This window comes from Cebus imitator, unplaced genomic scaffold (genome assembly GCF_001604975.1).
Source record: "Cebus imitator isolate Cc_AM_T3 unplaced genomic scaffold, Cebus_imitator-1.0 Scaffold87, whole genome shotgun sequence".
NCBI classification, from domain to species: Eukaryota; Metazoa; Chordata; class Mammalia; order Primates; family Cebidae; genus Cebus; species Cebus imitator.
In genome coordinates, this window is record NW_016107402.1 from 5,317,087 (window position 1) to 5,341,523 (window position 24,437).

Consider the following 24,437-nt stretch of genomic DNA (forward strand, 5'->3'; position numbering starts at 1 on the left):
ATGAAAGTCGTCAAGAGAGGTGTCCTTGAACCAGAGTAGAACTGTGAGGCCCAAAGGCCAGGAAGACACAGGACAAACAAAGGGACTAGAGGCAGAGACATGGGACCTTGGATGGAATAAGGGAGTCCAGAAGCTGGAGCCCCAAGCTCTGGCCCATGATGGAGGTTCCCAGGGAGAGGAAACCCAGGATTTGGGGAGACCTTGGACTTGCGATAGAATATGGGGTCTCAGAGTCAGAGGAGACCCAGGACCTAGCACAAAATGAAGGTCCAAGAGGCAGACTCCCTGGACCTGGGACCCAACGCATGATTAAGGGCCAGGATGTCCTTGGCAGCAGAGTGGGGAGCTCAGAGGCAGGGGAGACCCAGGGCCTGGGGTGAAATGGGGGAAACCCAGATGCAAGGGTGACCCAGAACTCAGGCAGAAGGGAGAACTCTGTGGCCAGGAACACATGCAGGTATTTCAACTCCTCTGGAGAACCAGTAGCTGGTGACAAAACCCAGCAGTGTCCCTTCCACTCCCTCCGCCCTCACTCCCCCTTTCACAAGACACGAGGTTGGTTTTTTTTTTTTTTTTTTTTTTTTTTGCTTTTTTTCATTTCTTTTTAATACAAACTTGGATCTTTGGGTGTGTCCTGCCAACAGAAAACAACAACAACAACAACAGAAGAGAAAACCCAAAAGAGTGAAAAATAAGAAAGAAAAAAAAAAAGCTCCCGCAAGAGGTTCTTCTCCCTCCCCCCCACCATGCGAATTTGCACACCACGGGACCACAGCAGGTTTACAGAATGCAATATACAATCCACGATTTATAATAAAACAGTATATACAATAAATAGGATATTGTTCATTTTTGTCAAACGACCTGTAGATAAATTTCTCAGTGCATACTTGCAGGGGCTCTGGACACCTTGGGGCCCCGCTCGCAACCTCTTGCACACGCTCGCTCTCTCGCTCTCTCTTTTTTTTTTTTGTCTTTTTCTAAAACTGTGTTTTGTTTTTAAGTTTTGTACATTTTTAAAAAGTATTTACAATTGCTGGTTTTGTGCAGAAAGGGCTCACCTTCGGCTTCTGCGTGGAGGAGATGGGTGGGAGGGGGTGGAGGGAGATGGGTCTGCAGGGGGTGCAGGGGGGCAGGATGGGAGGCAGAGGGGCAGGCGATCCTGCCAGAGGACGATGTGGACGCTGGGAGGGATCTTGGCATTGGTTTTCTGAAAGCTGCAAAGAAACACAAGAGAAGAGGCAGGAGTGAGCAGCAGGTACATGCTGTGCTCTAAGATCAGGGAAGTAAAGAGGGAGACCCCCACACCCTGCTCCTCCCAGGACTGGGGGCAGCGGGAAGCTAACCACATTGCTCTTTCTCCTGAAAACTCAGACTTGCCTTCTCTGAGCCCAGTTTCCTCATCTGTAAAATATGCATATCCAAGCCCCAAACCAAGGGATAAAGCAGATGCTGGGTGAGGAGTTGGGGTTCCAGGCAGTGGAATTTGTTAAGAGCTTGGGCTCTAGGCTGGGCGCAATGGCTCATACCTGTAATCCCAGCAGTTTGGGAGGCCAAGGCAGGTGGATATCACCTGAGGTTGGGAGTTCGAAACCTGCCTGACCAACATGGAGAAGCCCCATCTCTACTAAAAATATGAAATTGGCCAGTGTGGTGGCGCACGCCTGTAATCTCAGCTACTCGGGAGGCTGAGGTAGGAGAATCACTTGAACCTGGTAGGCGTAGGTTGCAGTGAGCTGAGATTGCACCATTGCACTCCAGCCTGGGCAACAAGAGTGAAACTCCATCTCAAAAAAAAAAAAAAAAAGGGCTTGGGCTCTGGAATCAGACACTGCTGCGTTCAAATACCAGCGCTACCCTTTAATAGCTCTATGACCTTGGGCATGTTGAACTTTTGTGAGCCTCAGGTTGCCCATCTGTAAAAAGAAGATAACTAAACTACCCCATTGGTTTGTTGGGGAGATTCAGTGGTATAAGGCAGATGAAGCCTGGTCCTTAAGTGCGTAATAAATTACACTGTTTACTATTCATTCTTATTTTTCTGGGACAGTTGGGCTCTCCAAACCTGCCCCCTCATGTCATGATGAGTTTAGAAATTCCTCCAACTTAGGGTGTTCTGAGGAGTGACATAATGAGGAGGACAGGGCCTCAGCACACAGCACAGGTATGAACCACTGCTTTTTTTTTTGATGGAGTTTTGCTCTTGTTGCCGGGGCTGGAGTACAATGGCCTGATCTCAGACTCACTGTAACCTCTGCCTCCTGGGTTCAAGCAATTCTCCTGCCTCAGCTTCTCAAGTAGCTGGGATTACAGGCATACACCACTACACCTGGCTAATTTTGTATATTTCATAGAGACAGGGTTTCACCATGTTGATCAGGCTGAATGGTCTTGAACTCCTGACCTCAGGTGATCCACCCATCTTGGCCTCCCCAAGTCCTGGGATTACAGGTGTGAGCCATTGCGCCTGGCCGAACCACTGCTTTTAATTATTCTAAATCCAATCCTCTTCTCATCCCTTGCCATTGCCATTCTGTCCCTTAGAGAGGTGAGGTGAGGAGGAAGTCTTTCTCAGGGAAGGATGAGAGAAGCTGCCCAACGCAATGCCATCTGTATTTGGCTTAACCCTGCCTTCCTGAAGCTCAGACTCCCAAGTTCCCAGTTCCTACCATCGCCAGACACCCGAGATTGGAAGGACCCCTTTTTCCCAGACAGTTCTCATTATGCTTGCGGGGCCCTGGGGATCTGACTTCCCTACGCAGACCCCCAGCATGGCTAGATCCCCTGGATTCACAGCTCTGCTAGGGTGAGTGAAAAGGTCCCCCGAAGGACAGGGCCGGGCTGGGGCATTCCTGAAAGCTCCAGCCATTATCCTGTCCTCCTCTCAGAGCCCCAGGACACACATCTCCCACCCTCAGTGTGTGACCATCTCCATCCGAATCAAGGGGCGAGGTAAGGGTGCTGAAACCGCCTCCTCAGGAGCCCATTCGTCCTCCCCAACACCAACAGGAACCAGGCGGCGACAAAAAGCCTCTCCTCCCTTGTACTTTCTTGGCTTCCCTTTCTACCAAAGCCACATTTAAATTCTGCTCAGCCTCAGCTGCTGTCTGCTGGGCAGTCAGCCCCGGGGACGACTTTTGTCCTGAGGCTGGACTTGCCAGGACTCTCCCAAGGTCCAGGGGAACCAGGTGGGCTCCTGCAGAAGCAGGGCAGCACCCCATCCTGGTGGATCAGACCAGGTGGAGGGCAGAGAGGCGAGAGAGAGAGAGAGAGAGAGAGAGAGAGAGAGAGAGAGAGAGAGAGAGAGAGAGAAGAGCTGCATCTTTGTTAGGCTGTCAGGTCTCCTGCAGTGGCAGGATGGAAAAGCAGCAGGGGGAGCGGTGTGCCTGGGAGGGCGATAGCTGTGTTGCAATGGGGTGATAGGTAGAAAAGCAGCTCTTGGGGCAGGGGCTGCTGTTGGGATGAATGCAAGCTCTCCACAGTCAGGCGGTAAACAGGCTGCAGAGACAAGAGCGGTGTCCATTAGGGAGCAGAACAATTTTATCTGGGGTAACTGCTTGAGCCAGAGGGCTGGGGGCATCTATCCAGAGGACAAGTCTATTGCGGTTAAAGAACAGTTGCCAAGCTAAGGAACCTCTGTTGGGGTGACAAGGGAAGGCGACTTTAGGATGGGCTGCTCCAAATCACTGGCAAACTGTATTGTCCAACGCCAGCCTCCCCTGCTCCCTCCAAGGGCCCAGGGCAGGCTGGGAGCCTCTGCACAAATCCCTGCACCCCCACCCCCAACCCCGGCCCTTAGCCACTGCCAGTGACCCTCTCTAAGCCAGGTCTCCATGGTGATCTCAGCCCAGCAGGCAGCTCCTGCCAGAACCATTCCCGTGGTGCCTGCGGCCAGGCAGCAGGAGGCTTTCTCACCCTCTGCTAAGCCGCCCATCTCGTCTCACCTTCCTCCTCCCACCACCCTCCCCAGCTTTCAGGACTTGGCCAGCCAGAGACTTTGGCAGAATCTGCGGGATGGGAGGGAGTGGGGGAGGGGTATGAATCCCAAAGCCCCAGGGTTCTTGTGGAGGTTGGAGGAGAATGCTGTGGCTGTGTGGAACCCTGACCTCACCAGGTTCAGCTCTTCACAAAGCAGGACCAGACACTAATGTGCCAGGCAGCCCAGTGCTGGGCACCGGGGACAAAGCAGAGACCAAGACTGATCTGGTCCCTGTCCTTGAGAGCCTCACAGATAGAGAGGAAGGCAAAGCAGACCCCAAACCAGGCAATTCTGATGCAGGGAGATGGGGGCTGTGCCACGGGAAGTCCTGGGGAGGCAACTAACGTGGTCATGGCAGGAGAGACTGGCTCTTCAACCACTGCTGAACACGGTGCGCAGCACATGCTGGGACCAAGGCGTGCGCCAACTGAATGACAGAGCAAGGACTGACCTGAGTCTAATCAGCATGTCAGGGTCCAGCTCGGGCTTGCACACCTTCAGAACCCCTCCTTAGACCTCCCTGTTACCCTGTTACCATAGCTATGTTAACCTGGTCATCCCTACCTGGCTTCTCCAAGGCAGGAACCTGTACATGGTGCTGCTGCACACCCAGCGCTAGCACACACCGGCCCCCAGCACAGCGACCACTGTTCCGAAGACTTCACCTTTTAGTGCCTCTGTGACACACAACTGCAGAGCCACATTCCTCTGAGTCCTCACGCTCCAGTGGTTTCACCATCTGAGGTGCCAGGGCATTAAGTGGTCTCTGCCTGTCAGGGGGGATTGGCACTGGCAGCACTGAGGGACAGCTGAGCAGAGCTTCAAAGTGCTGCAGAGCACATATAAACCAGGTGGTCTAGAGGGGGCTGCTGTACCCCAAAAAGGAACATATATTTGTGCTTTTGTTTAAGTAACCAGCAAACATGTATTCACACTCACTGGCTGCCAGGGCATGAGTTAAGGCCTAACCTCTACTCTCTAGTCTCTGCCCTCTCGAAAGGGTCCAACGTCAAACAAGGTAGTAGAGTAGAAGGCAAAGAGTGCATGAGGCTGGGTGCGGTGGCTCACGCCTGTGATCCCAGTGCTCTGGGAGGGTGAGGTGGGTGGATCTCTTGAGGTCAGGAGTTCGAGACCAGCCTGGCCAACATGGTGAAATCCCATCTCTACTCAAAGTATAAAAATTAGCTAGGTGTAGTGGCACATGGCTGTAATCCCAGCTACTTGGGAGGCTGAGGGATGAGAATTGCTTGAACGCAGGAAGCGGAGGTTGCAGTGAGCTGAGATCATGCCACTGCACTCCAGCCTGGGCGACAGAGCAAGACTGCCTCAAAAAAAAAAGTATATGAGAATTTGAGAGACTGACTTCCTGTGTGACCTAGAGCAAGTCCCTTCCCTCTCTGGGCTTCAGTGTTTTTTTTGTTTGTTTTTGTTTTTTTTTGAGACAGGGTCTCAACTCTATCACCCAGGCTAGAGTGCAGCAGCACAATCACGGCTCACTGCAACATCCACCTCCCACGCCCAAACAATCCTTCCACCTCAGCCTCCTGAGTAGCTGGGACTACAGCTGTGTACTACCACACTTGGCTAATTATTTTATTTTTTCGTAGAGAAAAGGTTTCACCATGTTGCCCAGGCTAGATTTGAACTCCAGAACTCAAGTGATCCACCTGCCTTGGCCTCCCAAAGTGCGGGGATTACAGTTCTAAGTGACTGTGGTGGCCTGAGTTTCTATTCTATAAAATAAGGGAGTTGAACAGGTGATGGGAGGATCTTCAGACACTGGGATGGTGCCCCAAAGACAAAGGGTCAGAGGCAAACCACAGAGGCCCACACCTGATCCATCCCTGTAACATTTTCAGGCAGCCGGGCCTGTGAGTCACCTCCACGTGGAGAGTATACTGCTTCCTGGGGGCTCAGCCCACAACTGGTATGCAGAAGAACCGTTAGATAGGTGGACCTGGAATTCACTGAATTATCGAGGCTCCCAATTATTCAGGTTCTCAATTAGGAGTCTCTCTCTACTCCAGAGAAGTTTTTTGTTTTTTTTTTTTGTCTTTTTGTTTTTTTCCTTTTTGTGGAGAACGGGGTCTCGCTATATTGCCCAGGCAGGTCTCGAACTCCTGGGCTTAAGCTATCCTCCCGCCTCTGCCTCCCTAAGAGCTGGGATTACAGGCGTGAGCCACAGCGCCCGGCATCCACAGAAGTTTTAAGTTGTTGCTGTTGTTTTTTTTTTTGGAGCCAGTGTCTCACTCTGTCACCCAGGCTGCAGTACAGTGTCATGATTATGGCTCACTGTAGCCTCAAACTCCTGGGCTCAAGCGATTCTCCCACCTCAGCCTCCTGAGTAGCTGGGACTACATGTGCCTGCTACCACATCTGGGTAATTTATATTTTTGTAGAGATGGATCTATGTTGCCCAGGCTGGTCTTAAACTCCTGGGCTTAGGTGATACTCCACTTCGGCCCCCCAAAGTGCTGGGATTGCAGGCGTGGTGAGCCACCAGGCCAAGCCTGGAGAATTTTTTCAAATGTGTGTCTACTACTGACCAGAGGTGCTCCTTAAACTCTAGCTCTGCTGGCCATTCCCTCCTTCAGGTTCTTCCCCTGCCTCCCCCACTGTGGGGCAGTAAGACCAAATGGGGTTCCCCAGCCTTATGTGACCCTGTGTCTCTACCACCTCTCAGAGGCTCACATTTCTTACCTGTCTTGGGAGGAGACTAGCCTCACCTCCTCCATCTCTCTCTCTCTCTCTCTCTCTCTCACACACACACACACACACACACACACACACACACACACTCTCTTTCTCTCTCTCTCCATCTCTCCCTCCCTCCCTCTAGCTGGAGATGCCAAATGTAAAGACAGGCATTCCTGACTGGTTTGTGTTGAACAAGCAACTGAAGTGGAGGCTGAAGAAAGAGTAAGAACCACGGAACCAGGTGATCTCCAAGGGCCCTTCCTGGCTCTACCTTCTGTACTTCAATGACCGGGTGGCTCCGAGTCCTCAGGCAGGACCTTTCCCTCTCTGAAAACTAGGAGGAGTTGTGCTTGGAGAGTTCCGCAGGCCCAGAGAGCCCTGAGAGTCTGAACTGGTTTATTTACACACCCCGTCCCTGCCCTTTTTTTTTTTTTTTTTTTGAGATGGAGTTTCTCTCCTGTTGCCCAGGCTGCGGTGCAATGGCGCAATCTCGGCTCACTGCAACCTCTGCCTCCCAGGCTCAAGTGATTCTCCTGCGTCAGCCTCCGGAGTAGCTGGGATTACAGTCATGTGCCACTACGTCTAGCTAATTTTTGTATTTTTAGTAGAGGCCGGGTTTTGTCATGTTGGCCAGACTGGTCTCGAACGCCTGACCTCAGGTGATCCACCTGCCTCGGCCTCCCAAAGTGCTAGGATTACAGGTGTGAGCCACCATGCCTGGCCATCCCTGCCCTTCTTTTAGGAGCATATCCTGATGACAGGGTGAAATCGTCCCATCCTGTTCCCCAGTGTTTAACCTTTCCTCTTATAATTCTCCCTATTCAAGCCAGGGGTGGTGGTTCACACCTGTAATCCTAGCATTTTGAGAGGCCAAGGTGGGTGGATCACAAGGTCAGGAGATCCAGACCATCCTGGTTAACATGGTGAAACCCCGTCTCTACTAAAAATACAAAAAAATCACCTTGGGAGGGTGAGACGGGCAGATCCCGAGGTTAAATGATTGAGACCATCCTGGCTAACATGGTGAAACCCCGTCTCTACTAAAAATGCAAAAAATTAGCTGGACGTGGTGGCACATACCTGTAGTCACAGCTACTCGGGAGGCTGAGGCAGGAGAACTGCTTAAACCCAGGAGGTGGAGGTTGCAGTGGGCCAAGATCGCGCCACTGTACTCCAGCCTGGGTGACAGAGCAGGGCTATGTCTCAAAAAAAAAAAAAAAAAAAAATTAGGCAGGCATGGTGGCATAGCCTATAGTACCAGCTATTTGGGACGCTGAGGCATGAGAATCATTTGAACCCGGGAGATGGAGGTTACAGTGAGCCAAGATCGCGCCACTGAACTCTAGCCTGGGCGACAAGAGCAAGACTCTACCTCAAAAGAAAAAAAAATTCTCCCTATTCTACATCTTTTTATTTGACTCAAGTTTAAAAAAACAAAAAACCTGAAATGTCCCAGGCATGATGAGACACTGGGTGAGGGAGGGGAGGACGGTGCCCAGAGATGAGTAATCACCCTAAAGGAGCTGATGGCATGGAGAGGAGGGCATTCCCAGGAAGGGCCGTCAGGAATGCAGAATGGGTTAGAGATTAACTGGGCCTGAGATAGACCCTAGAACCCTTCTTGGAGGAAGTGATATCTGAGTGAAAGATAGGAACTGACAGGTGGGAGATGGGCTAGGAAAGGACCACCCAGGCCAGGACCAGCAAGAGCATGGGGCACTATTGGGAGCCAGCCCTCCCAGAGCTCCCTCCTGCTTCCACGCATGCTCCCAGCTAATAAGGGTGTGTGTGTGAGAAAGGAGAGGCTAAAAAAAAAAAGGTTGGATGCCAGGAAGGAAGCCTGGAATACCTTGAATACCATGCTGGGAAGCTGGGCCTTTATTTTGTAGGCAAGAAACGAGGCTGGAGAGGGAAGGATGCAATCAGAAGGCGTAGAGCCATGGAGTCACAGGAGCAGATGTGTTTTAATCAAGTCGTCCAATAAATATTTTAGGGACTCCAGACACCATGCATCTAAAAATGCTCAAAAAAAACCCAAGCACTTTGGTGGCCATAATGGGAGAACGAACTAGGGGGCTAGAGGTGGGGTGCCTGCCTGGAGCAGGGAGGGGGTTGGGCCAGAGGCCCAGGTAGCTGAGCTAGAGCTAAAGCCTCTGAAGTGTCAAGACCCATTTCCTGCCTCCAGGAAACTCCTGCTGCCTACCCTGCTCACAGGGTTTTAGTGGGTGGTCCCTGATCCTTCTCCTGGGAGTGTCCCAGGCCCTACTCTAGAGAGCAATGCCCATGTGGAGGTTTTTTGTGTTTTTTTTTAAATTATTTATTTATGTATTTATTTATTTTGAGACGGAGTCTTGTTCTGTTGCCCAGGCTGGAATGCAGTGGCGTGATCTTGGTTCACTGCAACCTCCGGCTCCCAGGTTCCAGCTATTCTCCTGTCTCAGTTTCCCGAGTGGCTGGGACTACAGGTGCACACCACCACACCTGGCTATCTTTTGTGTTTTTGGTAGAGACGGGGTTTCACCATGTTGGCCAGGCTGAAACTCCTGGCCTCAAGTGATCCACCTGCCTCGGCCTCCCAAAGTGCCAGGATTACAGGCATCGGCCACCAAGTCTGGCCCATGTAGAGATTTTAAATAAACACCTGTAAAAGGCTGCAAGCCCTGTGAGGGCAGAGGACTACCTGTCGTGCTCAGTGACACCCTCAGCACTAGATAAAATGCCTGGCCCCGAGCAGGTCGCTAGCTCATGTGTGTGAACACGGAATTCACCTACTTCCCCCAGCCTTCCAGCACAAACGCAGGGCACTATGGCAGCAAAGGTTATGCTGACAAAGATGGCACAACTGCTAGGGGACAAATCATAACATATTACAGTCACAAGAAAATATTTTTCATATTTGCAGTAGGGGAGAGGATTGGTGGGCATGACTGTGATGACAAGGTTTCTAGCTGAGCCGGTTCATTTTGTCCTTGGGTCCCCCAGGGAGGACTCGGCCCAATTGCTAAAGCAAAGAACTAGGTGCTATCACAAAGCCTCCTCCAAGGACCCAAACCCACACTAGAATTCAAGCACCTTCCTAGGAGGGGTGCAGGTGAGGGAGGGCTGGCTGTGGTCCTGCGGGAACGTACAAGAGGCGAGGGTTGGAGGTGTGTGACTCACACAGGCTGGTCACAGGCCCCGGAGCTCAGCCTGTGTGGGGTATTTACCTAGCCATCACCAGCCATTGACTACGTGCTCATTGTGTGCCAGGGACCGGGCCGAGGGCTTCATACGTAATCTCATTTAATTCTCATAAGAGACGCAGAGAGGTGACGTGACTCATCAGGTGACATGACTCACCAGGTCACCTAGCTGGTACGGGATGGAATAGATTGTGCACAGAGGCCTATCTATGTCTATAGGCAGGCTCCCAGCCACCACCCTCCATTTCCGTGGCCCTGCTCTGGGATGTGAGAAGATAAGAAAAAGGGAAGGCAAGTCGGCATGGTCGTGGAGAGACTGTTTTCAGGAAATGAGGGCTCAGAACAAGGCCTGGCCTTAACATGGTTGCAGGAACAGCAAGAGATAGGATCAGAGGGAGGATGGCCTCAGAGAGTGTGGGGAAGAACTTGTGCCCAGAAGAGTCAGGGCAGGACTGGCTGAGCCCTGATGTGAGGCCTCTTGCTCAGAGCCACAGGCAAGATCAAGTGACCTCTCAAGGTTTCAAGACACGAAGAGACAAAGCCCAGAGCAGCTGGGGCCTGGCCCAGGCCCGGGCATGCCTGCTGACCCCGGCTGGATGGTGGCCTTGGAAACTGCTTCCTGCTCTGGTCAGGCCCCAGCTGGTGTAACCTTGGAGGACCTGTGACATTTCTCTTGGCCTCAGGTCAGGCCTGAGAGGGATTAGGGAAGGGAGAGGGACTGGAGATTCCTGAACACCTTGGAGGGCCCTTCGTACCCTCCCACCCCTGTCCCCAGGGTCTAACAGGGTCGATCTTTAGCCCACAGGGCCCAATGTGGAGCCAGTCTGTCTGGCTCTACTTTCCATCTAAAGGCCCAGAGAAGATGTCTGCACAGGCCCAAGGCCCCTCCTTGCTCGACCTGTGCTGTCCTCTGTCCCATCAGCCACAACTCTCAGATCAGTTGGGCCCCACATTCCCCATTCTGTCTCCTCTGAGCCTTTATCTAATTCACATTGGGATGTGACCTGCCTTTGCCCACAGCTCCCTCTGCCTGGAATGCCCTTCCCCCGGCCTCCGTGTGTCCAAACCTTGCCTATTCTTTAAGGTCAAGCTCAAGTACAGCTTCTTCCACAGAACCTCATAATCCATTTAAGAGGTCAGACCCAGCAAGAGTTGTAGGGATTGTCCAATCCAACCTGTCCTTTTGCAGATGGGGAATCAGAGGTGTAGGGAGACGAGAGGCAGCCATATGGCAGAGTACCCAGGCTCAGGAGGGACAGTACTGGGTGCTAATCCTGGCTCTATTGGCTAATGGATCCCCTGGGCAACGTTCAGAGCTGCACCCATTCCTCAAGTCTCTCTAATGTGGGACAGGGCAGGAGGCAGGTGGCTGTGGTTGGGAGACACACCTCACCTCGTAATCTGCTGTGAAGGATCAGTGAGGTGGTGTTACATAAAGGGCCCAGCACAAATGTCCCTTTTCTCATCAAGGGGGCAGAGGGCTGGCTTCTGACCACAACACTCAGCTGCCCAGTGCAAATCTTTGTTTTCTCACAGGATCTGGGCACCTGCCACTCTCTACCGGGTGTTTTCAGGTTCCTTGTGTACCTGTTTTAGTTTCCTGGGATGGAGGTTGAACTGGAGGACAGGGGCCATGCCTGTCTCCCCAGTACCCAGCATTGGATGGACACACAGGGGCTCAAGTTGGGAAACTAAGGCCAATGACTGCTTCTCCAGTGCCTGGCAACAAAACTGCTCACTGCTGTTGGTGAATGAGCGTGTCCTGGTCCTCTCTGCTTAAGCCCTCTGTTGAGAGTGGCAACTCCCTCTGTGAACTCTTCTTCCTTGCCACTCTCCTTCTCTGTATCTCTAACTGTTTCTCATTCCTGTGGTGATTTTGATCATCTCCTGGCACTGCAGGGTTGCCCTGGAATCTGTGTGCCATCTTAGACAGAGAGAGGAGGCAGCCCTCCCCCAACCTGAGTCTGGGCCATCATCACTGCATGTATAGACCACTGCAGCTGAGCTCCCTGCTTCAACACTAGCCCTGCTCCACGGTGGCCTGGGGAATTCCGGCTGGGAACTCTTCAGTGGATCCCCGTGTGTCTGGGAATGAAGTTCAGACTCCTTCCAATGTCCCGCATGATCTGGCCTCGCCTGCCTCATCCCCTCACTTAGCTTTACGGCCTTCCCATAGGCAGATCCTCAAAGCTGAGCCCCTTCTTGCCTCCAGGCTTTCCACACTGCTGTCCCCTTTGCCCAGAATGCTCTTCCCACTCCCCTCCAGCTGTCTAGCCCCCTCATCCCTCAGGCTCAGCTTCAAGGTCCAGTCAGCATGCTGTGTGCACTCACAAGCTTCTAGCTTTTTTGGCTTACATCGCTTCCCATAGCTGGAATCATCACCTGCTTTATGCCACATTTGTTGTCTTTCCCTTTAAATGGGAAGCCCCCTGAGGACCAGTACCTCATTTGTGGAGTTCACTGTGGTGCCCCCAATGCCTGGCATCTAGTGGGTGCTGGACAGATGTCTCTAGAACAATGGAATGCACTGGTTTGAGGACAGCGCTGGTAACTCCCAGCCCTAAGTGGGGAGCAGGGCCAGAATGTGGGGCTGGATGGCATCCCAGTTCCTCCTGTGTTCAGGCCTCACTGGGTGGTTCCATTATGTATTTCACTGAGCTGTGACCTGCCCAAACACCCAGCCCCCACACCCGTCCATTTTCCCACCCAGAGCCTGGGAGGAACAGTTTTGGATTATTTCACATTTCTGGATTATCCATGAGACATCTCCCCTCCAGTGAGAAGGATCAAGAGTTTGACATTTTAAACCCTAAGCAGCTTCTCCCTGGCCTGCTTCAGATCTGAGGCTCTGCTGCTTGCAGTGAGACGCATGGGGAATGGAAGGCCATTTTAATCTTGGCCTGGCTTCATTAGGAAGGAAGAGATGCTGCCAAAAAAAAAAAAAAAAAAAAAAAAAGTTTGCTTCATTGTCACTGCCATGCAGAGCTACACAAGAGCCTAAGGGATTATCAAAGTAAATTTCCTTGAAAAGACGGGGAAACTGAGGCTTAGAGAGGGGCAAAAGCTTGGTCAAAGGCATGTGGCAAATTGGTGGCCAATCCAGGAATGGTCCTCCCCCAGGCCTCCTGATTCCTGCCTGCTGCCCTTTGTCACCTTCAGGCACCAGGGGAGCTAGGGTCTGAAAGAGAGCGGGTAACAAGTTTCCACTGACATGACTTCAGGACCCTGAGTCACCCTGGCCTTGAATGGCCTCCCAGAGCACAGATGGGGTTTTCCAGGAGCCCAGCTACTCCTCCAGGAAGAGAAACTCCCAGGAAGCTTCAGTGGCAGCAGAGGTGAAGGGTGAGGGGCTCAGACATGCCTCCAGCCTACCCCGCCACCAACCGCCACATCTGGGCCAATTTTGTGACAGATCTGTCGTCCTAAAGTGGGGCCGGTGGTGGCTGTATTTCTGGAGCAGGCTGCTCTTCAAGAAAATGACTCCTTCTACCCTGTTCCCTTTGATCATTTTGGGGGCATTTTCTGTCTTTTATTTTCCTTTTTAAAACACCAAATCTTGAGAATGCTAAAACTGACTCCAATTAATGAGGTCACAGCACCTGACAAAAACAGTATCTAAACATTTAAAACTCTTTAACTGAACTCTCAGAAAAGCTTCAGGAAAGGGACTGGCTTTTCCAGGGTCAAAATATCTTGCCTGAAGGTAGTCCCCATGGCTGCAGGTTTGCAGGGACAGTGGGATCCCAGCACCCCTTCTCCACTTCTGGGTCCCTACCCCACATGCTCCTGGCCACACCTAGCCTATCTCAGGCCACAGACGTTGGAAAATAGCCCTTGGGGGTACCTTGGGAGGCCAAGAGAGGACACTTTGGGCCATCCTGTGAAGCCCTTGCAGAGTGTGTGACCAAGCCATACTGGCCACTCTCTTGGCCTGGCCCTCACCAGGTTGCCTCTTAGAATCAATGAAGCTCCCAGGGAAATGGGGGTACCAGCAGGGCTGGTCCTCTGGATAGGCCCTGGGTAGACGACTATCCAACCTGCTTCTCCCCTCACCTGTCTCACACAGGGCAATGCAAATGCCCACCCTCATCAGCATATTTCCTGGGAGATACTCACTTCCTGCCCAAGACACAGCATGAACTAAGGAAATGAAAACTTGATAAACCAAACGCCGGGCCCCATCCAGTCTATGGTCCTCCTGCCATTTCAATTAACAAGACTCCTTGAACGTCCAAGCCACCTGCTGAGTTCCCAGCCCCAGCACCGCATCTCCTCCTGAGACTGTCCGCAGCAGTGGATCCCTACTCCCTGCTGCCGGTCCCAGCCTTGCCCTTAAATCCTGCACCTGCTTCCTGCTCACTCCATACCTCTGTCCTTGGCTAAGCTCTGATGCCCTCTCCCCACCCCGGCTTCTGCCCGCTGTGCCCACATCCCCAGACTCACCCAGGAACAAAACCTCGCGGTCCAGTCGGCACTTCAGTTGGCACTACAGGGACGTGACGGTGAATGTGTCCTCAGGGTGAGGTTCCGCCATGGGCCCCAGGAAGCCGCTCTTGGGGCCCCCACCTAGGCCGGGATGCGCCTGCGGCATAAAACCTGGGTACCTGTAGGCAGTGTCCTGCAGGGGCAGCAGCGAGTCCCTCGGCACGGGGGACAGGGTCAAGTCACTAAGGAGTGGGCAGCCATAGCCAGCAGCGGCTGCAGCAGGGCCACGGGGTGGGCCGGGGGGCCGGGCCATCTCCAGTGGCTCCTTGTCGGCCTTGGGCGTGGCTGGTGGGCTAGCCAGGTGAGGGGCACTGAGGCATGCGGCCTCCGTCCTGCCCAGGAAGTCAGCCAGCAGCCCTGTACCCACCTTGCCTTCATAGGGCGGGCTGCGGGCAGCTGAGCCTGGTGGGTACCAGTATGCTGTGCCCTTGCAGCTGGGGGAATCGTAGTGGGGCTGGCCCAGTGGCAGGTCCCGGCAGCTCAGGTGGGCCTGGGCTGCAGCTGCGTGGCCCAGGCTGGCCCCCTGGAGCCCATGCTTGAGGGGCTCGCAGGCAGCCAGCTTTGTGGGCGGTGGCCGCAGCTCTTCCTTGAAGCCCAGCGTGGGCGAGCAGGTGGGTGAGTATGCCTTCTGCAGGCCGGCGTCGAACACCGTGGGTGGGTGGGCCAGCGGTGGGAAATGCTTGCCATCAAGCTCGGGAGCACCCAGGCTGGGCGAGTCGCAGTGGAAGCCTTGGCCAAAGGTGCCGTCGGAAGGCGTGGACGGGTTCATGGAGTAGGGTCCTATGAAGTCACAGGGGTCTCGCTCTCCCACGCCGAAGGCCCTCGACTGTGAGGGCAGTGGTGACATGCTGCTGTCCCCACTATAGTAGTCCAGGCCGAGGTCGGGACTGTCCTGGAACAGTGGGTTGACTGGCTGTGGCTTGGGGATGAACTTGGCTTTGGCCGCTGCGCCACCCCGCTCCTTCTTGGCTGAGCAGGCCCCACCGCCCCGTCCACCCCGCGGCTGCCGGGGCCCGGTGCTCCGTTTGGATGGGTAGCCTGAGGCAGCAGCAGAGGCGGAAGTTGGGAAGCCCAGATGTGAGGCCTCGAACAGGTCCACCTTCTTCCGCCGTCCACGGCCCGGCTTGGAGCTACTCTGAAAGAGGACACTCTGGTTCCAGTTGTAGCCGGGGGCAGATGATGCCTCGTTCCAGTCCATCATCAGTTTCTCCAGGCTGGACAGGCTTGACTGGCCCTCACTACTTGAGGCCTCGCTGTTGGCACGCCGAAACCCGCCACCACCGACCGGCTGATTGAACTGGGTGCTGTCGGAGGAGGACTCGGAGAAGGTCTCTGACACGGCGGTCTGCTGCTTCACCTTCTGCGGTGTGTAGTTGGAGATGTCCAGGATCACATTGGGCTCGCTGACGTGGCAGTCAAAACTGGGATTGTAGAGCTGACTAAAGGCCTCTGAGGCCCAGTCCAGGCCTCCATAGCCCTGCCGGAAAGGCCACTGAGAAGCCCCCGCAAACTGCCGACAGTTCTCGGGCGAGGGCTGGAAGGAGGAGGAGGAGGAGGAGGCGGCAGAGGCTGCGGAGGTGGCAGAGGCAGTGGTGCCTTTGGGCACCATGTAGCCGCCAGGCGAGACTGTGCTGGCCCGGCTATCACAGCGCAGGGGCGTGGGGGCTGAACCAGAGAAAGGGGTCCCCTCGGAGCTGTTGAAGAAAGAGGCCTTGCTTGGTGGCAGGCAGGGGCCCCCAGTAGGCGGTGGGGCATAGCCGGCGCTGTGGGCGCTGCTGGGTGAGGCAGGAAGGCTGTTGCCGCTGCCATAAGCGAAGCTGCAGTCCTTGCTGTTAGCGCAGTCCTGGCCCGTAAAGGGCTTAGCTGGGGCGAATACGCTTTGTCCAGCCCCATAGCTGCTGTACTGGGGCAGGTAGGTGTTGGCAGGCGGGTGGGTGGTAGGTGAGCGGGCCACAGCTGAGGGCGGGGGAGCCAGCTTTGGGAAGGTCTCGGCTGCCCGGCAGTCTGAAGTGGCTGGAGTTAGCCCATAGCTTGCTGCCCGTCCTGGTGGGAAGGTCTGGCGTGTGGGCAGGACAGGCTGGAAGGAGGGGTCTGCCCCAGCCCCACCGCTACCCACTGCCACTGGGCTAGCCTTGGCTCCACGGCTGGGGAAGGTGCCCAGGCCCCGCTGGGCAGGCAGGGCACTGGTGGGTGGCCCTGCATAGGTGCCTGAGGCCTTCCGGGACTCTGGGCGAGAGGATGAGAGGGCAAAGTCCAAGAGATCAGAGGAGTCATCTGAATCGAGCAGCGAGCGGAAGTAGCCGGTGAAGAGGTTTTGGCGCTCCTGGCTGAGCTCGGTCTGGCCCGAGGGTGCGCCCGCGCTGTAGTAGCTGCCACGGCCTGAGGCTCCACTCTCCAGCCCGGTGGAGCCAAAGGCCCGGGCCTCGGTCCCCTGAAACCCACAGTTTCGGCCAGCTTGCCCGCCTGGGTGCCCATGGTGAGGGGCCCAGCCACCACCCTTATCCCCAGCCCACTCAGCACCCGTCTCCCCGAAGCCCGGGCCGCTGGGCACCTGCTCTGGGAACAGAGTCCCATTCTTCCGGGACCGCCGCTTGCGCTTTGGCTTCCCAGTCACAGCGTCCACCTCCCCCCGGCCCCGTTTGCGTGGGTGCCCCAACTCAGTGAGGCCAGGGCCCCCTACCCCAGCAGCAGTCACGGCCACCACCTTCTTCTTCTTGCCGATGCCCTCAAAGAAGTCACTGAAGGAGCATCGGGCTGACTTGGCCGCATGGCCCCCACCCCGGCCACCAAACCCGCCTGCTTTGCCCCCACGCCGCCGGAAGCCCTGCACGCGATGCAGGAAGTGGGAGATGCTCTGGGTGTCGGGGGCCTGGTGCACCGACTCTGGCTCACTGGGTGTCCAGCAACGGGGCGGCGAGCACCGGCCAGCACACTGGCTCTGGCGGTTCAGGAAGGCCAGCTTGGCTAGGACATCTGAGTACTCTGCCTTGCTGTCGTTGGCATCGGCGGCATAGGATGGCTGGGGAGAGGCCAGCTTCTGCTTCCGCCGCCGCCGCTTCTTCACCTCTGGCATGGCCATGGTGGCTGTTGCCACAGTGGCTGCCTCGGCCGCCACCACGGCTGGCTCCTTGGGCTTGCCGGGACCCAGCAGCAAGTTCTTAGGAGGGCGACCACGCTTGCGCTTGAGAATGATGGGCATCTCCCCTGGTGGGAAGACCACTACCACATTCCGCCCGTTGTTCTTCATCTTCAGCAGTGGGGTGGGCTCAGCTGACACGCGCAGGCCCAGCTCCTTGCCCTCCACGCTCAGGCTGCTGCTCAAGGAAGACACTTTGTACGTGGTCTTGTTCCGCCGCCCCAGAGATACAGGGATCTTGGCCATCTTCACCACCATGCGCCGCACGCCCCGGCACTTGCCTTTGCGGGTAGAGACCACTGGGGTCTGGGAAGATTCCGGCTTCAGCTCTTGGACTGAGACCGGGCCTGGGCCTGGCAGGGCAGGGGGTGAAGGAGGCGGTGGCGGCAGGGGTTCGGCCAGGGCGGCTGCCAGCCCTGTAGGCATAGGCAGAGGCAGTAGGCGGCCCTCGGGTCCGGCGTCTGCCTTGCGCCCCCGTCCGGCTTTCCGCCGACGACACAGGATCTTTGGCCTATCAGTGCGCCGCAAGGCGTACTTGGGGTGACCCTCAGGCCCAGGGGGGCCGTGCGGTGAGCACAAGTCCAGGCGCAAGGGCTCGGCCAGTGGGCAGTGCCCCAGGGGCTGCTGGGGCTCCAGACGGCGACCTGGGACGTCAAGCAGCTTGGGCAGGGGGTCGAGTGCCTGGGGGTCAAGCAGCTGTGACTCCAGGGAGTCAGGCAGGGTGTCCAGGGCCTGGAGAGCCAGGCCCGGCAGCCCCAGAGGATCAGCAAGAGGTTGCAGGGGTGGCAGCTCCAAAGCTTCCCCGAGCGGCTCTAGTGCCTGTGGGTCCAGGAAGCGGGGCTGGGGGTCCAGGAGCTGAGGCTCCGGCTCAGGTGATGGTGGCTCAAGGGCCTGGGCCTCGAGCAGCTGGGCCTCTGGGCAAGTGAGGGAGGCCAGCTCACTAAGGATGTCGGCGTCAGCAAGTTCTGAGTAATCAGTGCCGTCTGGCTCAGGCTCTGGGGGCAGACCTGTGGCCGAAGCCGTGGCTCCAGGACTATGGCCTTGGCCAGGCTGGGGACTGTCCCTAGGCTCAGGCTCAGGCTCGTAGAGGGGGTGGCTGGGCCTCTCCGACTTGGCATGTGGGGTGGCCCGCTCCTCAGGGCTACGGATGCTGTTGGCCAGGCTGGGTGAGGAGAAGAAGCTATACTGTAGGTCACCGGGTGGCGGTGCAGGTGGGCGACTGAGTCGGAGCCCACCACAGTCCAGGTGTACACCACTGTGCTGCAGGTCCTGGGAGAGGCGTGTCAGGTCCTTCATGATGTCAATCAGCTGCACCACTGGTCGCAGGTTCACCCGCCCGTTGTCCCAGCAGCGTCGGGAGCTGCTGCCGTCTCCAGCCGGTGTGGGGCAGCGGGCCTGTGAGACAGGACGGGCTGCCCGTGGGGGCAGCGGGTCGTCCCCCTTGGCAAGGACTGGTGGGCGTCGGGTGCTGGGGTCCCGGCGTGGGGGTGGGCGTGGGTTCTCAGAGAAGGCGTGGGTGGAGAAGGCCTTGTCGGGTGGGCTGGCAGGGGGCCGGGTGGGAAGTAGGGGCCGGGGGGTGGGGGGGCCGCCGGGGTAGTACTTGGGCTCCCGGAGGTAGTCAGGAGAGCTGCACACGGCACTGGAAGTCACCACCAGGCCCTGGGGCTTCACACGCATCCTGACCTTGTCCTCCGCAGGCCTCCGGGCGGGGCCGGGGCTGACATGAGGGTGCGAGAAGCCGGGACCAAGACCTGCCAGGCAGGAAAAGCAGGAGGTCCCTTACTGAACATCCACATCCTCATCAGCTTCCCATATCCTCAAAGAGCTCCTGAACCCCTCCTTCCTGAGGTCTCATCTCCTTACCAAGCTCCCGTCCCCACCCCAAGCCCAATCCCCTTGCTGACTCCCAGCCTTTCCCAAATCGCCACATGCACAGTGAGCCCCTAATGGGCTCCAGTTTCACTTTTTTTTTTTGAGATGGAGTCTCGCTCTTGTTAGCCAGGCTGGAGTGCAATGGCGCGATCTCGGCTCACCGCAACCTCCGCCTCCTGGGTTCAGGCAATTCTCCTGCCTCAGCCTCCTGAGTAGCTGGGATTACAGGCACACACCACCATGCCCAGCTAATTTTTTGTATTTTTAGTAGAGACGGGGTTTCACCATGCTGACCAGGATGGTCTCGATCTCTTGACCTCGTGATCCACCCGCCTCGGCCTCCCAAAGTGCTGGGATTACAGGCTTGAGCCACCGCGCCCGGCTTTTTTTTTTTTTTTTTAAGAGATAGAGAGTCTTGCTCTGTCACCCAGGCTGGAGTGCAGTAGCATAATCTTAGCTCCCTCCAACTTCTGCCTCCTGGTGCAAGCAATTCTCACGTCTCAGCCTCCCAAGTACCTGAGATTATAGGCATGCACCACCATGCCCGGCTAATTTTTGTATTTTAGTAGAGACGGGGTTTCACCATGTTGGCCAGGCTGGTCTTGAACTCATGACCTCAGATGATCCACCCATCGTGGCCTCCCAAAGTACTGGGATTACAGGCGTGAGCCACTGCGCCCAGCCCAGTTTCACTTATTGACAACTCATCCCCTTTGGGAATCTGGCTATGCACTCAGGAAGAATGGGACCCCTGCCTTTGAGAGGGAAGCCCATCAGCAGAGTGATCAAACTTAAGGAAGGCCAGGAAGTTCTAACAAGGACACAGCCTCCCTCCTTCCTGCCCTCATCCCCAGGCTCCAGGAGAACCCCAGCCACTCACCCTCGGCTCTGCCGCCTGGGCTGTCACACTGGAGATCTCTGTGGGCAACAAGACAAGCAATAGATCTGAAGTCCCTGGTCTGGTGGCTGCAGCGCAACCCCTGCCCACCAGCCCAGCCTCCTCCAGGAACCCCCCCCACCACCTCGGTGCTCCCTCCAGTGCAGACACCCGGCTGACCTGGAAGAGAGAGGGCCCCCGTGCCTGGGGGCTCTGCCAGTCGTTGGCTGTCAGCTAGGGGTGCTGTGGAGCAACTTCGGCCTGAGCCCAGGCCTCGGGGCGTGGACAGCGCCTGGAAAGGACCATCGCAGCTCAGGTTTAGTGAGCACCTACTGCGCGCCAGGTACTGGGCTGGAAGCTGTCCAGGCATCGTTTCATTTAATTCTTCATACCAATCCTGTGAGGTAGGGGCTATTAATAACCCCATTTTGCAGATGAAGAAATGGAGGCTCAGAGATAGAGTAACATCATTCATTCATACACTCATTAGTTATGAAGTACCTACTTTGCACAAGGACTGGACAGACAGATACCAATCAGATCATTACAAATGACTTAATTACTAGTGGGATGAAAGCTGCCAAGAAAAGTGAAGATGGCTGAGGTCAGAGCAGTCACACTGGGAGTCAACAACAATAAAAGCCCATAGTTTGGTGACATTTTCTGTTGCCAAACACTGGGCCAAGCACTTTATATAGATTATCTCATCAAATTCCCCATACAAACCTGAGATCAATATGATTATCCTCCCCAGTCTTACAGAAACTATCCCCTGGAAAGTGGTAAACACGATAAAAGCAGGGATATCTGTCCTGTTCACTGCTATATGTATCCCCCAACACTCAGAACAGCACATGGCCTATAGCAGTGTTTAAAAAATGGCTGTGTGGCCAGGCACAGGAGCTCACACCTGTAATCCCAGCACTTTGGGAGGCTGTGGCAGGAGGATCGCTTGAGTCCAGGAGTTCGAGACCAGCCTGGGCAACATAGCATGACCCCGTCCCTACAAACATTTAAAAATTAGCTGGGCATGGTGGTGCACACCTATAGTCCCAGCTACTCAAGAGGCTGAGGTGGGGGGATCGCTTGAGTCCGGGAAGTTGAAGCTGGCTGCTCTGAGCTATGATCGAGCCACTGCTCTCCAGCCTGGGCAGCAGAGTGAGATCCTTTCTCCAAAAAACTAAATTTAAAAAGTTTGTTGAATGAATGAACAAACAAATGAAGTACACAGAGCAATCAACCCCTCCTTTTCCCTTGAGGCTCTTTTTTCTTCTTCTCCAGACTCAAGAAGGATGCTGAGGGAAAGACCCAAGAATGTGAAAAGGGACATTTTCTAACCCTTCTTTCACCTTCATCAGAAAAACCCTGCTGCCCCATCCTACCTCTCGCCTTACCTTGGCCCCTGCTACATCCTCTCAGAGCCCTATCTATTTCACCTTCATAGTACTTATCACCATTATAATCAATTACTTGCGTGACTGGCTGCTTAGTGTGTCCCCCCACCTCAAGAGTGTGGGCTTTTCAGAGGCAGGGATCATGTCTGTCTTGTTTACTGCTGTATCGTCTGACCCCAGGGCCTGGGCTATGAATGCTATATAAATATTTACCAACTGACTCCCTGAGCTGGTCAGGGCAGAGCTGGGATTTAGATCCAGGTATGTCTGACTCCCAAAGGAGTCTGAGGACTCAGGGCCGTGGCTGATCCCAGGAGCTGGGATCTCAAGGAGCAGGTAGCTGAATGGACCCCAACATTGTGAAGGTCTTGAAGACTGACCTTGATCACTGCCTAATGTTTGGCTCTGACCTAGTACTGATGCCTGGGGCCTACATGCCACAGACCCATGTAGACTCTCCCCAGCAGCCAGTGCTGTCACCCCACAGGAAGACTGCAGAGCTGACTCGGGGACAGGAGAGAGCAGAAAGAGACACTTCTCTGCTCCCCTTTAGGGAATGGCTATTTGCAGTCTACAAAGCACCTACATATCTATGACCCACTGAATCCTCACAACAGCCTGAGGGGCATGATTTATTATCCTCATGTTATAGGGGAAACTGGCTCAGAGTGGATGTGTAACTTGCCTGAAATCACATAGCTGCTAAGTGGCAGGATTCCTAATTCTGCCTTAAGTCCAAAACCTCCTTCCACTCCCAGCTCCTGCAATAATCCTTCAGCCACTTCTGAAAATGCTCCTTCTAGCGCCATGGTCTAATTTAAGGCTGGGAGGAACCTTAAAATTATCTAACCCATTGGCTTCCAAGGACTGGGCCTGGGGGAGCTGTGTAACATTCCAGATACCCAGGCCCTAGTCCAGGAGAGTGACTCATAGATGTGAAGGGACATCTGGGAATCTGGATTCTTAACCAGCTACCCCAGTGGGTACACTTTCTAGTGCCATCTCATGCCTCTCCCATTTTACAGATGAGGAAACTGAGACCTGAAGAGGGAAAGTGACTTTGTCTGAGGCCACAGAATGGCACGGGAAGGGACCCTTTTGTTGCCCACCCAGGTGGAACATCCCTGCGTTCACTGTTCCTTCCCTCTTCTGCAGGTTCCAGGCCTCAGCTGCTCCTCATTGTCCCACCTACTGGCTCACTCAGGGCTTTGCTCTCTCTCCCAGGCCTGGCTGTGGACCTGGCCCCTCCCAGGTCAGGCTCTCTCTAGTCCAAGAACTTGGAGCACTGTTGCTCTCGCAGGGAGGACAGTGGGTAACACCCTCACAAATGAGAAAAGGGGCTCAGACTTTGGAACCTCCAAGTCCAGTTTCCAACAGTATGGTTGTGCCGTGGCTCCTGGCGCCCACTTGGAGGTGCCTACCAGAAGCCCCCTCCCTCCCTTACTGAGGGTCAGGCTAGCTGAGCCTTCCCCACTCTGGAGACCTCCCAGCTGGGGCCTGAGGGTGTGACCTTGGCAGAAGAGAAAAACCTCCTCTCTGGTGGTGGCTTCTGTTCCACCCACCCGTGAAGACCTCTGGGCGTGTCCTCCCGCCAGGCCTCCTGAGGCTGGTCACTGCTGTCTTTCGAAGCCTCCAGGATCTGAGGGAAGCAGCTGGCTCCCCTCTTCACCACACCCCCGTGGCCATTCTCTTGGCCCTCTCCCAAGGGTACCACCTAGTCTTGGTCTGTGGACAAAGTCAAAGGGGTCCTTCTGTCTGCCTGTCTGCTGCTGGGTCAGTGTGTCTGAGTTTGCCCATGGGGACACCAGCCGGCTGGGAGGGAGCTGGGGGCCCCAACCTGCTGTGCACAGTGCCGGGAAGCGCCAGCCCACATCCTTGAGTCCCCAGCCCCACCCTCCCCCGCTGTGGCTGTGACCACCCCACCCCTTCCCCAGCCCTCCTTCCCCTCCCCCACACACCACCGCCTCCCCAGGGGAGCCAGGCTGCCAGCCCCAGCTCTCACTTCCGGCCTCATGACCCTCTCTCCAGCTTGCACACTCCTCCTCCCCCACCATTTTCCTCCCAGGCTGGTTCGAAGGCCCAGGGATGTCCTCAAATGGAAAACACTGCTTCAAAGGGGCCATTACTGGTGCTCTGAGACCTTCCCATCACCTCCCTTCTCCTCCAGGGGCCTTATCTCTCAGGATCTGCCCCTCAGGGACTAGTCATCACCTCTCTCAACCTCCTTCCCTTCAGCTACCTATCCGCCCACACAATAACACCTGAAGATCCTCCAACCTGATCCCAGGCACAATATCATAACAAAAACAATAATGGCAATAATAATGGCAGCTGTCACTCATGTGGCATCATTTAAACAGAGGCACAGAGAGGTGAAGTTATGCCCTTAAGGACAAACAGCCATCTCATTCAATTCAGCTGGTATCTGAATTTAGGTTTGTTGGGCTTCTCTAAATCAAACTGCTTTGCTGTCCAGAGATTCAGCCCCTCCCATGCAGCCTCCTCCAACTGTCCTAGTCCTAACCATCAGTTCTAATTTTCGACTTCTAATCTATTCTCTCAGCTTCTAGCTACCACCTCCCACCAACAGCCATCCAACTAGATGCAGTACTCTCCCTCGCCACTAGGTGTCCCCTTGGAGCCACTGATGCCCCCAAGGGGAGCTGGCCCTGCCCCGCCCCCTGGGGCCATCAGGCACCCCCCCCCACCCCACCACAGCACAGCACAGCACTGCACACCCCACCCCACCCTACCCCCAGCCACACAGAGCTCCTTTGTGCAACCCTCGCCCACCCCCTTCCTGCCCGGAGCAGGG

At 55.4% G+C, this 24,437-nt stretch overlaps 1 protein-coding gene across 9 annotated transcripts in view; it reads right to left on the minus strand.

Moving 5' to 3' along the window:
- Window positions 1-560: 560 nt before the first annotated feature.
- The window catches only part of AHDC1 (AT-hook DNA binding motif containing 1), a 71,208-nt gene continuing 47,331 nt past the window's right edge, over window positions 561-24,437 (minus strand). For 8 of the 9 annotated variants that reach the window (XM_037740706.1, XM_037740707.1, XM_037740705.1 and 5 more), the window contains 4 exons: window positions 20,409-20,520; window positions 20,232-20,269; window positions 14,302-19,230; window positions 561-1,217 (listed from right to left, as the gene is read on the minus strand). In XM_037740706.1, the coding sequence (XP_037596634.1) occupies window positions 14,345-19,156 (4,812 nt within the window). In that variant the 5' untranslated portion in view covers window positions 19,157-19,230; window positions 20,232-20,269; window positions 20,409-20,520 and the 3' untranslated portion in view covers window positions 561-1,217; window positions 14,302-14,344. Of the gene's footprint in view, window positions 1,218-14,301; window positions 19,231-20,231; window positions 20,270-20,408; window positions 20,626-24,437 lie in introns of all 9 variants that reach the window. The other variant, XM_017534696.2, reaches the window with a different exon arrangement.